The sequence below is a fragment of the Triticum urartu genome, chromosome 5A, assembly GCF_056163025.1.
Source record: "Triticum urartu cultivar PI428250 chromosome 5A, HENAU_Tu73, whole genome shotgun sequence".
Classification (NCBI taxonomy): Eukaryota; Viridiplantae; Streptophyta; class Magnoliopsida; order Poales; family Poaceae; genus Triticum; species Triticum urartu.
The window spans coordinates 2902642-2915075 of record NC_141877.1 but is presented as its reverse complement, the minus strand read 5'-3'; the positions used below and the strand labels follow the sequence as shown (position 1 = coordinate 2915075).

General features: G+C 46.2%; 1 protein-coding gene across 1 annotated transcript; it reads left to right on the top strand.

Moving 5' to 3' along the window:
• The first annotated feature begins 326 nt into the window (after positions 1-326).
• LOC125506790 (microtubule-associated protein 70-1) lies at positions 327-4603 on the top strand. The gene is made up of 11 exons (XM_048671499.2): positions 327-719; positions 845-930; positions 1494-1559; positions 1667-1837; positions 2207-2377; positions 2474-2629; positions 2740-2886; positions 3046-3117; positions 3224-3697; positions 3788-3969; positions 4104-4603. Exons 1-11 carry the CDS (start codon positions 539-541, stop codon positions 4138-4140), a joined length of 1743 nt encoding a protein of 580 aa, XP_048527456.1. The 5' UTR covers positions 327-538; the 3' UTR covers positions 4141-4603.
• Positions 4604-12434: the final 7831 nt, after the last annotated feature.

The following is a 12434-nucleotide window of genomic DNA, read 5'->3' as shown; positions in this document are numbered from 1 at the left end:
TTCCTGTTTCGAGAAGCCGGCAAGGGCTTCGCCTATGTAGAAAGAAATGGAACCGGTTTCTTTTTGGACGTCTTTCGCTTGCGGCGGCGCTTCTTGGACGCGTGGAATCGACGACGACATATATCGAACGAATTAACCCTTTGAGAAAACACCTCTTAAAAGTTGTGCGGTTCGACGACCGACGAAAAGAAAAGGGAAAACCTTTTTTTGTGTGTGTGTTTTGTGTACCGGAAAAGAAAGGAAAAGAAAAGAAAAGCCCCCAAACGCAAGTCCATGAGTGAGGGAGTGAATGAATGAATGAATGAACGATCACATGGCGGTAACATGCGATGCGATGCGTGGACCGGGGCTGCAAATGCAAATGACCATCCTCTCCTCTCCCTCCTTTGCTCCATCACACACGCACACGCACACTGTCATTCATGTGACCTGACCGCCATTAACACACTCTCTCCTCTCTTCTCTCTGAGTCTGACCGCCCCCCACAAGCACAGGCAGCGCATTGGTGGCGTGGTTGCGGTTGGGATCGCCGCCGGCCATGGCCGATCCGTACGGCGACGGCCGGGCGCTGAGGAGTCATCAGCACCAGCAGCAGCCGCCGGCGCAGCAGCAGCGGCCCAGGCTGAAGCCGGCGCTGGAGATGGAGGACCTCATCAGCCTGCTCCACGGCTCCGATCCCGTCCGCGTCGAGCTCACCCGCCTCGAGAACGACCTCCACTGTAAGCTCCATTGCCGATCCGATCTGCCCTCCAGATCGGATCTCCCTCCCTCCCTCCTCGCCGCCCGGAGCAAGATTCCGCCTTTCCACCTCAACGGATTGGATTTGGTGCTTGCTTGCTTGCAGACAAGGAGAAGGAGCTCGGCGACGCGCAGGCGGAGATCAAGGCCCTGCGCCTCTCCGAGCGGGCGCGCGAGAAGGCCGTCGAGGATGTCAGTACCCCTCCCCTCAATTCCCCCCCAATTCCCCTTCTCTTTTACTCTACATCTAGGCTAGAATTGAGTAGATCCGAGCATCAGCTTCATGTTTCCTGAGCAATTTCCATGTCTTTTTCGGCGAAAACGACTGCTTGATTTTTCGGTTACAGCTCATGAAAGCTCCATCTGCATCTTGAACCTTCAAAATGCACTTGTATCAGCTGTCACATCTAGGCACTAAAACGACCTGCTCACTAGTTCTGGATAGCTGTTTGTTAATTTACAAGTAGAAGCAGATGAAGGATGAAAACTGTGAACCGTTATGTGAGCATTTTAGGACAATTGTTAGTTTGCAAGTAGGAGAAGCCAATGAAGCTCCAAATGCCTTCCTTTTCACGCGTTTGTCGAAATTTTAGACCCTTGGTGTAATGCTAGGACAACTGTTTGTTTGCAAAGAGTAGAAGAAACTAACCAAGGAACCACCTCTGACATATCATTACACTTCAAATGTCTTCCTTTTCCGCGCATTTTTCAATTTTTGGGGACAATCCTGACTTTGCCTTACGCATCAATGTAAGCTTACCGAAGAACTGGCAAAGGTGGATGGGAAGCTCAAGCTCACAGAGTCTCTCCTGGAAAGCAAGGTAATGGATCAGCCCTTCCTTCTTTTTCCTGTTTTTTTTTTCCTTCCAAGCTCACAGTTTTTATCTTGACAAGAGAGCAGCTGTTGATGATACGCGGCATTTTGCAGAACCTTGAAGCGAAGAAGATCAACGATGAGAAGAAAGCAGCGCTTGCTGCCCAGTTTGCAGCGGAGGCTACGCTGCGGAGGGTTCATGCGGCGCAGAAGGATGATGACATGCCTCCCATCGAGGCCATCCTTGCTCCGCTGGAGGCCGAGCTGAAACTAGCCCGTCAAGAGGTACTTTTCATCTTGCCATATGGTTGTCTTGTCTTGTTTTCTCTTAAAGTCTCATCAGTGTGTTCCATGTATGAAACCTTTGCTTTTAGTAAACTGTATTCACTTCTTGTTCTCACAAGATATCGGTAGCTTTTATGCAGCACCTCCCGTAATCTTACTTAATTTCTACCGTTGTCTTGGTAGTTGGTAAATACCGCCAACCTTCTGGTTTCCAGATGTGGATTTACGTGTTGCTACTTCACAAATTTGCAAAGCGGCGCATTCTATCACTGATGTTTATGTGCAGTTGTCGATTCTACCATCAGTCCTGTTCTCTGTCGATTGAATGCCCTCCTGCTGAAACACTAATGCGTCGATTTTGTTGAGCAGATTGCAAAATTACAAGATGACAACAGGGCATTGGACCGTCTTACCAAATCCAAGGAAGCTGCTCTGCTGGAAGCAGAAAGGACAGTTCAGATAGCATTAGCGAAAGCTTCCTTGGTGGATGATTTACAAAACAAAAACCAAGAATTGATGAAACAGATCGAGATATGTCAGGTATAAAACGGTGAAAGCATGCATTTACAAACAATTTGCTAGCTGTGGCATACGACCAGCAATGGTATATGAGACTTTGTCTTTGGTATTCTATAGGAAGAGAACAAAATCTTGGACAGAATGCACCGCCAGAAGGTTGCTGAGGTCGAAAAACTTACTCAGACCGTCAGAGAGCTAGAAGAAGCTGTTCTTGCTGGTGGCGCAGCCGCAAATGCTGTTAGGGACTATCAGCGGAAAGTTCAGGAGATGAATGTAATGCATGATGGCTTGAACCCCTATTCGTGCAGTTCATGATATTTAGTGTACCCGAAATCTTTCATTGTCATACAAGTGAATATTTCTTACATGCATGTTGTTCTCAGGAGGAAATGAAAACTCTGGATCGTGAGCTTGCCCGTGCAAAGGTTTCAGCAAATAGGGTCGCGGTAGTGGTGGCAAATGAGTGGAAAGATGGCAATGATAAAGTAATGCCTGTTAAGCAATGGCTTGAAGAACGGAGGCTTCTGCAAGTAAGTAATGAATGTCTCACATCTTCTAGTCTTACTCGACCTTTTCTGGATGGATCTCTAGAAGCCCCTCAATGGGACTGTAGCCTTTTCACATTTTCTTCTTTGACTAGACTAAACCATGGCACTTTTGTTAACTTGTGGAGGATTATCCTTTTACAGGGAGAAATGCAGCAACTCCGTGATAAACTTGCTATAGCAGAAAGGGCTGCAAGATCAGAAGCTCAACTGAAGGTATGCATTTTTCCTTCATGTTTCTCATGAAATCCTTTACTTCTGTCTTCCTATCAGTTAGCTGTTTCCGCTCTCTCTTCATTGTGATCTGCATCGAACATCGCAGGACAAGTTCCAGCTACGGCTTAAAGTACTCGAGGAAGGATTGAGAATGTCGACATCGCGAACCAATGCAAGTGCTGCGCGCCGCCAGTCTATTGGTGGCGCTGAGAGTGCATCCAAGACCAATGGCTTTCTATCAAAACGGCCATCATTCCAGATGAGAACATCGGTATCTACCACCACGACTACTCTGGTGAACCATGCGAAGGGGGCATCCAAGTCTTTTGATGGAGGGTGTAGATCACTTGACCGCTATAAGGGCCATGTAAATGGGGTTGGCATGAACGTATCTACCGACTCCAGCGAAGATAAGGAGTCAAACAACTCAGATGAGAAGCCTAGTGAATTTACATCTGTTGAGTCGGAGGACACAGTGTCAGGTATGCTGTATGATATGCTGCAAAAGGAGGTCGTTGCTCTGAGGAAGGCTTGTCATGAAAAGGACCAAAGCTTGAAAGACAAGGACGATGCAGTTGAGGTAACTCTAGCCGGGTGCTAGGATCACACTGTTTGGCTGCCCTCTCTTTTTTGTTCCCGCATTCCTGTTAATGAGTGGTTTGATGTGCAGATGTTGGCTAAGAAAGTCGACACTTTAACAAAGGCGATGGAGTCAGAGGCTAAGAAGATGAGACGGGATGTTGCTGCCATGGAAAAGGAGGTGGTGGCTATGCGATTAGAGAAAGAGCAGGATACGAAAGCAAGAAGGTTCGGCAGTTCAAGCACCTCTGCCTCACAGATGCCACCTGGAAGGTACAGTACACCCCTACCGCACCGCAGATACCATTGTCTCTGTTGAGATTTTGAGATAAATAATCATCATGCTTGTTTCAAACTCCACTAGGCACGGTATGTGTTAGTTAAAGAATTTTTTGTGTGTATCTCAGGACTCTGCCTCGGAGCGGTTCAGCACGCAACATGTGATGCTGATATGAAGCATTAAAAAGACCTTGGAGCATCCCTTGTGTAGTTAGTTGAATCATGGCATCCAGGGACCCTCTGCTGACTTGTGTGTAGAGAAAACAAGAAGGCATTACATCTTGGTTGCCTGCCCAGAAGTGTCGAGCCTGAGCTTAACCCTGATCGATCGTGCCTACTACATCTCGTGGTCACGGAAATCAATCAATCAATCAGCGACTCGAGTCGGGTGAAGTTAGTGTCGTTGATGAGATTTGGTGGTGTTTTTATTCATTTTCTATCGTGGAATCGAAACACTTTGTTGTATAGGTATGGTGTGGCCTTGCAATATTTTTTGTTTGTAATCCTACTCCCCAAGAGCTTGTGTGGTGTTTTATGCTAGCCAAGTTGTTGTGAATAATAACATGATGATGATGATGATGATGATGATAGCGCAGTTAAGCTGGTGTGCCTTTTTTTGGGAGGTGAATTCCAATCTGTCTAGTGTAAAACTGCAGTCTTGAAATCATTTCAGCACTCTCTCTCTCTCTCTCTCCCTCTTCTCCGTTTCTCTCTGACATTATCAGAGCAGTAAGTCCAACTTATGCCAAAAAACTAAGCTTGGGGGAGTACGTTTTCTTACCAACATATCATTCATGTTATTATTCTTATTTGCCTTCTTTACAGAAAAAAAATCAAAATCAAAATATATATTTGCTTTGTGTTTCTCTGAAGTTGTTTATCTTTTGATTTGTGTTTCAAGAAAGACCAAAAAATTTCCTCCGTGCACCCTGACGTTGTATGTCTGGCCGAGTGCAGACTGGGCGTCTGAGTTGGCCGAGCGGGGAATCTTCTAGAGGGTTCCCAGCGGTTTTTATAGATTTTTCTGTTTCTTTTTTGTTTTTATTTTCTATTTCCTTTTTCTTTTTCATGTTCTTTTGTTCGAAAATTTCGAATAATTTTTGGAGTTTCAAGAAACGATCTCGTTTTCAAAATTTGTTCACAATTTCAAAAATTGTTCGCGTTTTACAAAAAAGATGTTCGTGTTTTACAAAATGTTCGAAGCTAAAGAAAAATGCCTTCATTTTCAATATTTTGTTCATATATACAAAAAAGCGCATTTACAAAATTGTTTAGGTTATTCAAATTGTTCTCAGTTTCAAAATTTTGTTTGATTTTTCTAGAATTGTTTCTGTTTTCAATTTTTGTTCACCAATTAAAAAATATCACGTTTTCAAAAATTGTTCCCGAACACAATTTTTGTTCACCAATTAATTCATTTTTGCATTTTAAAAAATGTTATGGAAATTTAGAAAATGTTCGCATTTTAAGAATTGTTCCAAATTTCAAAATATGTACCCTTTTTCAAGTTTTTTTTACAAATTTTAAAAATATTCGGGAAATTTTCATTTTAGTTTAAAAGATGTACATAAATGTAAAGTCTTGTTCACGTTTGTCAAAAATACACCCAATTTCAGTCACAATGGGCCGACCCAGTCGGGGTGCGCCGTGTGCGAACCCCCGCGCCACGGCCCAGCTCGGCAGCACTAGGGTTGCGGCCCCCGCGCCCTACATCCCCACCCACTCCCTCCCTCCGCCGCCACCCGCTCGTGCCTTCCCCGTCCCCGCGCCCCACTCCGGGGGCTAGTCACTTGCCCCCACCGTCAAGGTTCTATGATTAAGTGAAAGTTATAAAGTCAGAATAGTCGGATTGCCTAGTTTCCGCTAAACACATACCGCCTCCGGGCGCCGAGACGTCAGCTAAGTGTAGTGCTACAGACACACCCTTTGTATTATATACAAGAGGGCAGAAGCCGATGACTGGCCACTTTCAGTATTTAGAAACAATCACACAGGAGTCAAAGTAAACACATCGGGCATTAAATCCGGACATTCCAAAATATAACTTGTCATTTTACATAATTAAACCTCGGCATCCCAAGGAGACATCTAGTATAACAAGTCATTCTACATTGAGTCTCGGTGATCCAAGCACCGTCCAGCACCTCGGCCATGTACCTCCCCGGAGTACGCTTCTTCCCTTCAGGGGCCCCGCAGCCACATGCGCCGCCTTGATTCCGGGATAATGCGTCCTCACAGACACATATGCCCGTTGCGCACCCTCCAGACAGGTAGAGTGCTTCCAACGAAGAACTTGGGGGCTCGCGCCTTGGAGCCGCTGAACTAGGCCGAAGTAGCTACTCAGCAATGACTCCTGAGGCCAAAGGTTGATGCAGATGTCCTCTATCACCGGCCTTGCCAAATGATACAGCTCCATCAACTGCTTCATTTGGTCGTTCAACTGCGGCAGATGTGACGTCACCTAAAATTGGGCCCAAAAGGCCTTCCGCTCGGCTTCTCCTTCAAGGGAGTTGTAGTAGCGGCCGGCATCCGCCGCACTCCTCGGAAGGTCCATGAAGGCGTTTGAGGAGTGCTAGATCTGCGTCAGTTGAGCAAACCTGATGTCACCAAAGATACATCGCAGTAAGTATGGCTTACCAGCCGCAATTTGCTTCACTTGATGAAGCTCCTGGCGGTCCGCCCGGGCCTGACTCTGGGCCTCTTTGCACACCAAGCTCAGTATTTTGAGCTCGGCGGCCTTGTTCTTTTGGTCCTCCTGAAAGGTTTTTGCGTTGCGCTTACACACTTTTCAGATCTTCTTCGACTTCCAGAACTCGGGCCTGGTCCTGGTCACGGGCAATTGCACACACGAACGCGAGCGAGTGATTGGGCTGGCCCATCTGCAGTAGGTATCACATTACGGTTTTAGGAATCTTCTAGAGGGTTCCCAGTGGTTTTTATAGGTTTTGGGAGCCTTCTAGAAGGTTCTTGGACCGGTTTTTTCTATTTTCTTTTTTTGTCTCTGTGTTTTTTCTCTTTCTCTTTGTTTTTTATTTTTATTTTCATGTTTCTTTTTTTTCAAAATTTGTTGACAATTTCAAAAAGTGTGTTTTACAAAAATGTTCGAAGCTAAAGAAAAATGACTTCATTTTTCAATATTTTGTTCATATATACAGAAAAGCACATTTACAAACTTGTTTTCAAAATTTTTGTTCTGAATTGTTCCCTCCGCCGCCACCCTTAGTTTCATTCGCATCCTAAGCACATCACCATGTACCTCAACTCGTGCCAGGAGCGTGAGATCAAGAAGCAGAAGATGAACATTAAGAGCGGTTGGTGCCAGCTCAAGCTCGACGAGAAGATTTTTAGCTTCGAGCAGATCAGCCTGTCTGTATAAGAAGAGTGAGTGGATCAAGGAGTTAAAGGAGGCGCTTCAGGTGAAGCAGCAGGCGGTTGAGTCCAAGGATCTGGAGCTTCACGAGAGAGATGAGGAGGTCACGCAGCGCCCGCCAGATGAGTCTTGTGAGGTGCTCAAGGAGCACATGGAGAGGGAGGGAGGAGCTAACCAGGCGGGAGGATGCGGTGGAGAAAGTTAGTACAAAGTTGAGTCATCTATTTTGGAACGAAGGGAGTACAAGGGAGAAGCTTTGAACCTGGAAGATGGAGCTTGAAGAGGAGGAGGAGGGGGATTTCAAGGCGGCCTGGGAGGAGGAGCTCATCGAGAGAAGGCCACGCTCAAGGGACACGACGAGATGTTGACGGAGGGCAAGGGAACCAAGGTGACCATGGAGCTCGAGTGCGGCACCATGGGTGAGCACATGGACACCAAGGACCAGCGGGATCTCCTGTGTGCCGGTCGCGGTCGCTCCGGGTCCACATCTTGACAATTGAAATGAATCTGCTTGAGTTAGATGTTCTAAGCTTTTTCATTTTGTAAGCATGACTAAATTATCGAGTTCTCACTTTAGTTTTATCAATTATGACCAAACTCTCCCTATGGTAGTAGTAGTAGTAGACATCTTCATTGGTACAGAGTGGTTTTAGTTATGCTGAGTTGTAAGTGTATCAAGTTCACCAACCATGCATGAGCTGTTTTGCCTGGAGGACGGATGATCAGGGATTCAACAAACCAAAGGTGTTTGAAACAATCTTATATGAAATGGTAGTTTTCCGCACAAAATCTGAAATGTGATAGTTTTTGGTTAAATACTACATCCTTGAGGAAGATTATCCAGATTCGCAATCTGTAGCTTGCCAAGCACAGGTGCAAGCAGTTTGGGGCATTCAGGTAGAACCCAAATCTGGCATGTACAAACTGCAAACAAATTACATTACACCCTCGAGAGCTAGAAAACGGACTTTGTTAAGTTATTAATATTACTATTATAAGCATATAGAAATAGGAATGAGACATATATGGATGACTAGTGAGTACCTTTTGTTGGGGAACGTAGCAGAAAAACAAAAATTTTCCTACGGTTTCACCAAGATCCATCTATGAGTTCATCTAGCAACGAGTAATCGGATGCATCTACATACCTTTTTAGATCGCGAGCGGAAGCGTTCAAAGAACGGGGATGAGGTAGTCGTACACGACGTGATCCAAATCACCAGAGATCTTAGCACCGAACGGACGGCACCTCCGCGTTCAACACACGTGCGGAACAGCCACGTCTCCTCCTTCTTGATCCAGCAAGGGCAGAGGAGAGGTTGAGGGAGATGGCACCAGCAGCAGCACGACGGCGTGGTGTTGTTGGAGCTGCAGTACTCCGGCAAGGCTTCGCCAAGCGCTATGGAGGAAGAGGAGGTGTTGGAGAGGGAGGAGGAGGCAACCAAAGGCGTGGGAGAAAAGCCCTCCTTCCCTCACTATATATAGGAGGGCCAAGGGGGGGGGCGCCGGCCCTAGGAGATCCAATCTCCTAGGGTGGGGCGGCGGCCAAGGGGAGGTTTCCCTCCCCCCCAAGGCACCTAGGAGGTGCCTTCCCCTCCTAGGACTCTTCCTCCTAGAAACCCTAGGCGCATGGGCCTCTTGGGGCTGGTGCCCTTGGCCCATGTAGGCCAAGGCGCACCCCCTTACAGCCCATGTGGCCCCCGGGGCCAGGTGGACCCACCCGGTGGACCCCCGGGATCCTTCTGGTGGTCCCGGTACAATACCGATGACCCCGAAACTTGTCCCGATGGCCGAAACAGGACTTCCCATATATAAATCTTTACCTCCGGACCATTCCGAAACTCCTCGTGACATCCGGGATCTCATACGGGACTCCGAACAACATTCGGGTTACTGCATATACATATCCCTACAACCCTAGCGTCACCGAACCTTAAGTGTGTAGACCCTACGGGTTCGGGAGACATGCAGACATGACCGAGACGACTCTCCGGTCAATAACCAACAGCGGGATCTGGATACCCATGTTGGCTCCCACATGCTCCACGATGATCTCATCGGATGAACCACGATGTCGAGGATTCAAGCAACCCCGTATACAATTCCCTTTGTCAATCGATATGTTACTTGCCCGAGATCCGATCGTCGGTATCCCAATACCTCGTTCAATCTCGTTACCGGCAAGTCACTTTACTCGTACCGTAATGCATGATCCCGTGACCAGACACTTGGTCACTTTGAGCTCATTATGATGATGCATTACCGAGTGGGCCCAGTGACACCTCTCCGTCATACGGAGTGACAAATCCCAGTCTCGATCCGTGTCAACCCAACAGACACTTTCAGAGATACCTGTAGTGCACCTTTATAGTCACCCAGTTACGTTGTGACGTTTGGTGCAACCAAAGCACTCCTACGGTATCCGGGAGTTGCACGATCTCATGGTCTAAGGAAAAGATACTTGACATTGGAAAACTCTAGCAAACGAACTATACGATCTTGTGCTATGTTTAGGATTGGGTCTTGTCCATCACATCATTCTCCTAATGATGTGATCTCGTTATCAATGACATCCAATGTCCATAGCCAGGAAACCATGACTATCTGTTGATCAACGAGCTAGTCAACTAGAGGCTTACTAGGGACATGTTGGTGTCTGTTATTCACACATGTATTACGATTTCCGGATAATACAGTTATAGCATGAATAAAGACAATTATCATGAACAAAGAAATATAATAATAGTACTTTTATTATTGCCTCTAGGGCATATTTCCAACAGTCTCCCACTTGCACTAGAGTCAATAATCTAGTTACATTGTGATGAATCGAACACCCATGGAATTCTGGTGTTGATCATGTTTTGCTCTAGGGAGAGGTTTAGTCAACGGATCTGCTACATTCAGGTCCGTATGCACTTTACAAATCTCTATGTCTCCATCTTGAACATTTTCACGAATGGAGTTGAAGCGGCGCTTGATGTGCCTTGTCTTCTTGTGAAACCTGGGCTCCTTGGCAAGTGCAATAGCTCCAGTGTTGTCACAAAAGAGTTTGATTGGCCCCGACGCATTGGGTATGACTCCTAGGTCGGTGATGAACTCCTTCACCCATATTGCTTCATGTGCTGCCTCCGAGGCTGCCATGTACTCCGCTTCACATGTAGATCCCGCCACGACGCTCTGCTTGCAGCTGCACCAGCTCACTGCTCCACCATTCAACATATACACGTATCCGGTTTGTGACTTAGAGTCATCCAGATCTGTGTCAAAGCTAGCGTCGATGTAACCCTTTACGACGAGCTCTTCGTCACCTCCATAAACGAGAAACATTTCCTTAGTCCTTTTCAGGTACTTCAGGATATTCTTGACCGCTGTCTAGTGTTCCTTGCCGGGATTACTTTGGTACCTTCCTACCAAACTTACGGCAAGGTTTACATCAGGTCTGGTACACAGCATGGCATACATAATAGAACCTACGGCTGAGGCATAGGGGATGACACTCATCTCTTCTATATCTTCTGCTGTGGTCGGGCATTGAGCCGAGCTCAATCTCACACCTTGCAAAACAGGCAAGAACCCTTTCTTGGACTGATCCATTTTGAACTTCTTCAAAATCTTATCAAGGTATGTGCTTTGTGAAAGACCTATGAGGCGTCTTGATCTATCTCTATAGATCTTGATGCCTAATATATAAGCAGCTTCTCCAAGGTCCTTCATTGAAAAACTCTTATTCAAGTAGGCCTTGATGCTGTCCAAGAGTTCTATATCATTTCTCATCAAAAGTATGTCATCTACATATAGTATGAGAAATGCTACAGAGCTCCCACTCACTTTCTTGTAAACGCAGGCTTCTCCATAAGTCTGCGTAAACCCAAACGCTTTGATCATCTCATCAAAGCGAATGTTCCAACTCCGAGATGCTTGCACCAGCCCATAAATCGAGTGTTGGAGCTTGCACACCTTGTTAGCATTCTTAGGATCGACAAAACCTTCCGGCTGCATCATATACAACTCTTCGTTAAGGAAACCATTAAGGAATGCCGTTTTGACGTCCATTTGCCATATCTCATAATCGTAGAATGCGGAAATTGCTAACATAATTCGGACGGACTTTAGCTTTGCTACCGGTGAGAAAGTCTCATCGTAGTCAACTCCTTGAACTTGTCGATAACCCTTAGCGACAAGCCGAGCTTTATAGATGGTCACATTACCATCCGCGTCTGTCTTCTTCTTAAAGATCCATTTATTTTCTATGGCTCGCCGCTCAACGGGCAAGTCAGTCAAAGTCCATACTTCGTTTTCATACATGGATCCTATCTCGGATTTCATGGCTTCTAGCCATTTGTCGGAATCCGGGCCCGCCATCGCTTCTTCATAGTTCGAAGGTTCACTGTTGTCTAACAACATGATTTCCATGACAGGGTTGCCGAACCACTCTGGTGCGGAACGTGTCCTTGTGGACCTTCGAATTTCAGCAGGTGCTTGATTAGAAGTATCTTGATCATTATCATTAACTTCCTCTCTAGTCGGTGCAGGCACCTCAGGAACATTTTCTTGAGTTGCGCCATTTTCCGGTTCAAGAGGTAATACTTCATCAAGTTCTACTTTCCTCCCACTTACTTCTTTCGAGAGAAACTCTTTCTCCAGAAAGAGTCCGTTCTTGGCAACAAAGATCTTGCCTTCGGATCTTAGGTAGAAGGTATACCCAATGGTTTCCTTAGGGTATCCTATGAAGACGCATTTTTCCAACTTGGGTTCGAGCTTCTCAGGTTGAAGTTTCTTGACATAAGCATCGCATCCCCAAACTTTTAGAAACGACAGCTTAGGTTTCTTGCCAAACCATAATTCATACGGTGTCGTCTCAACGGATTTAGACGGAGCCCTATTTAAAGTGAATGTAGCTGTCTCTAGAGCGTATCCCCAAAAAGATAGCGGTAAATCGGTAAGAGACATCATAGACCGCACCATATCCAATAGAGTGCGATTACGACGTTCGGACACACCGTTACGCTGAGGTGTTCCAGGCGGCGTGAGTTGTGAAACGATTCCACATTTCCTTAAGTGTGTGCCAAATTCGTGACTCAAGTAT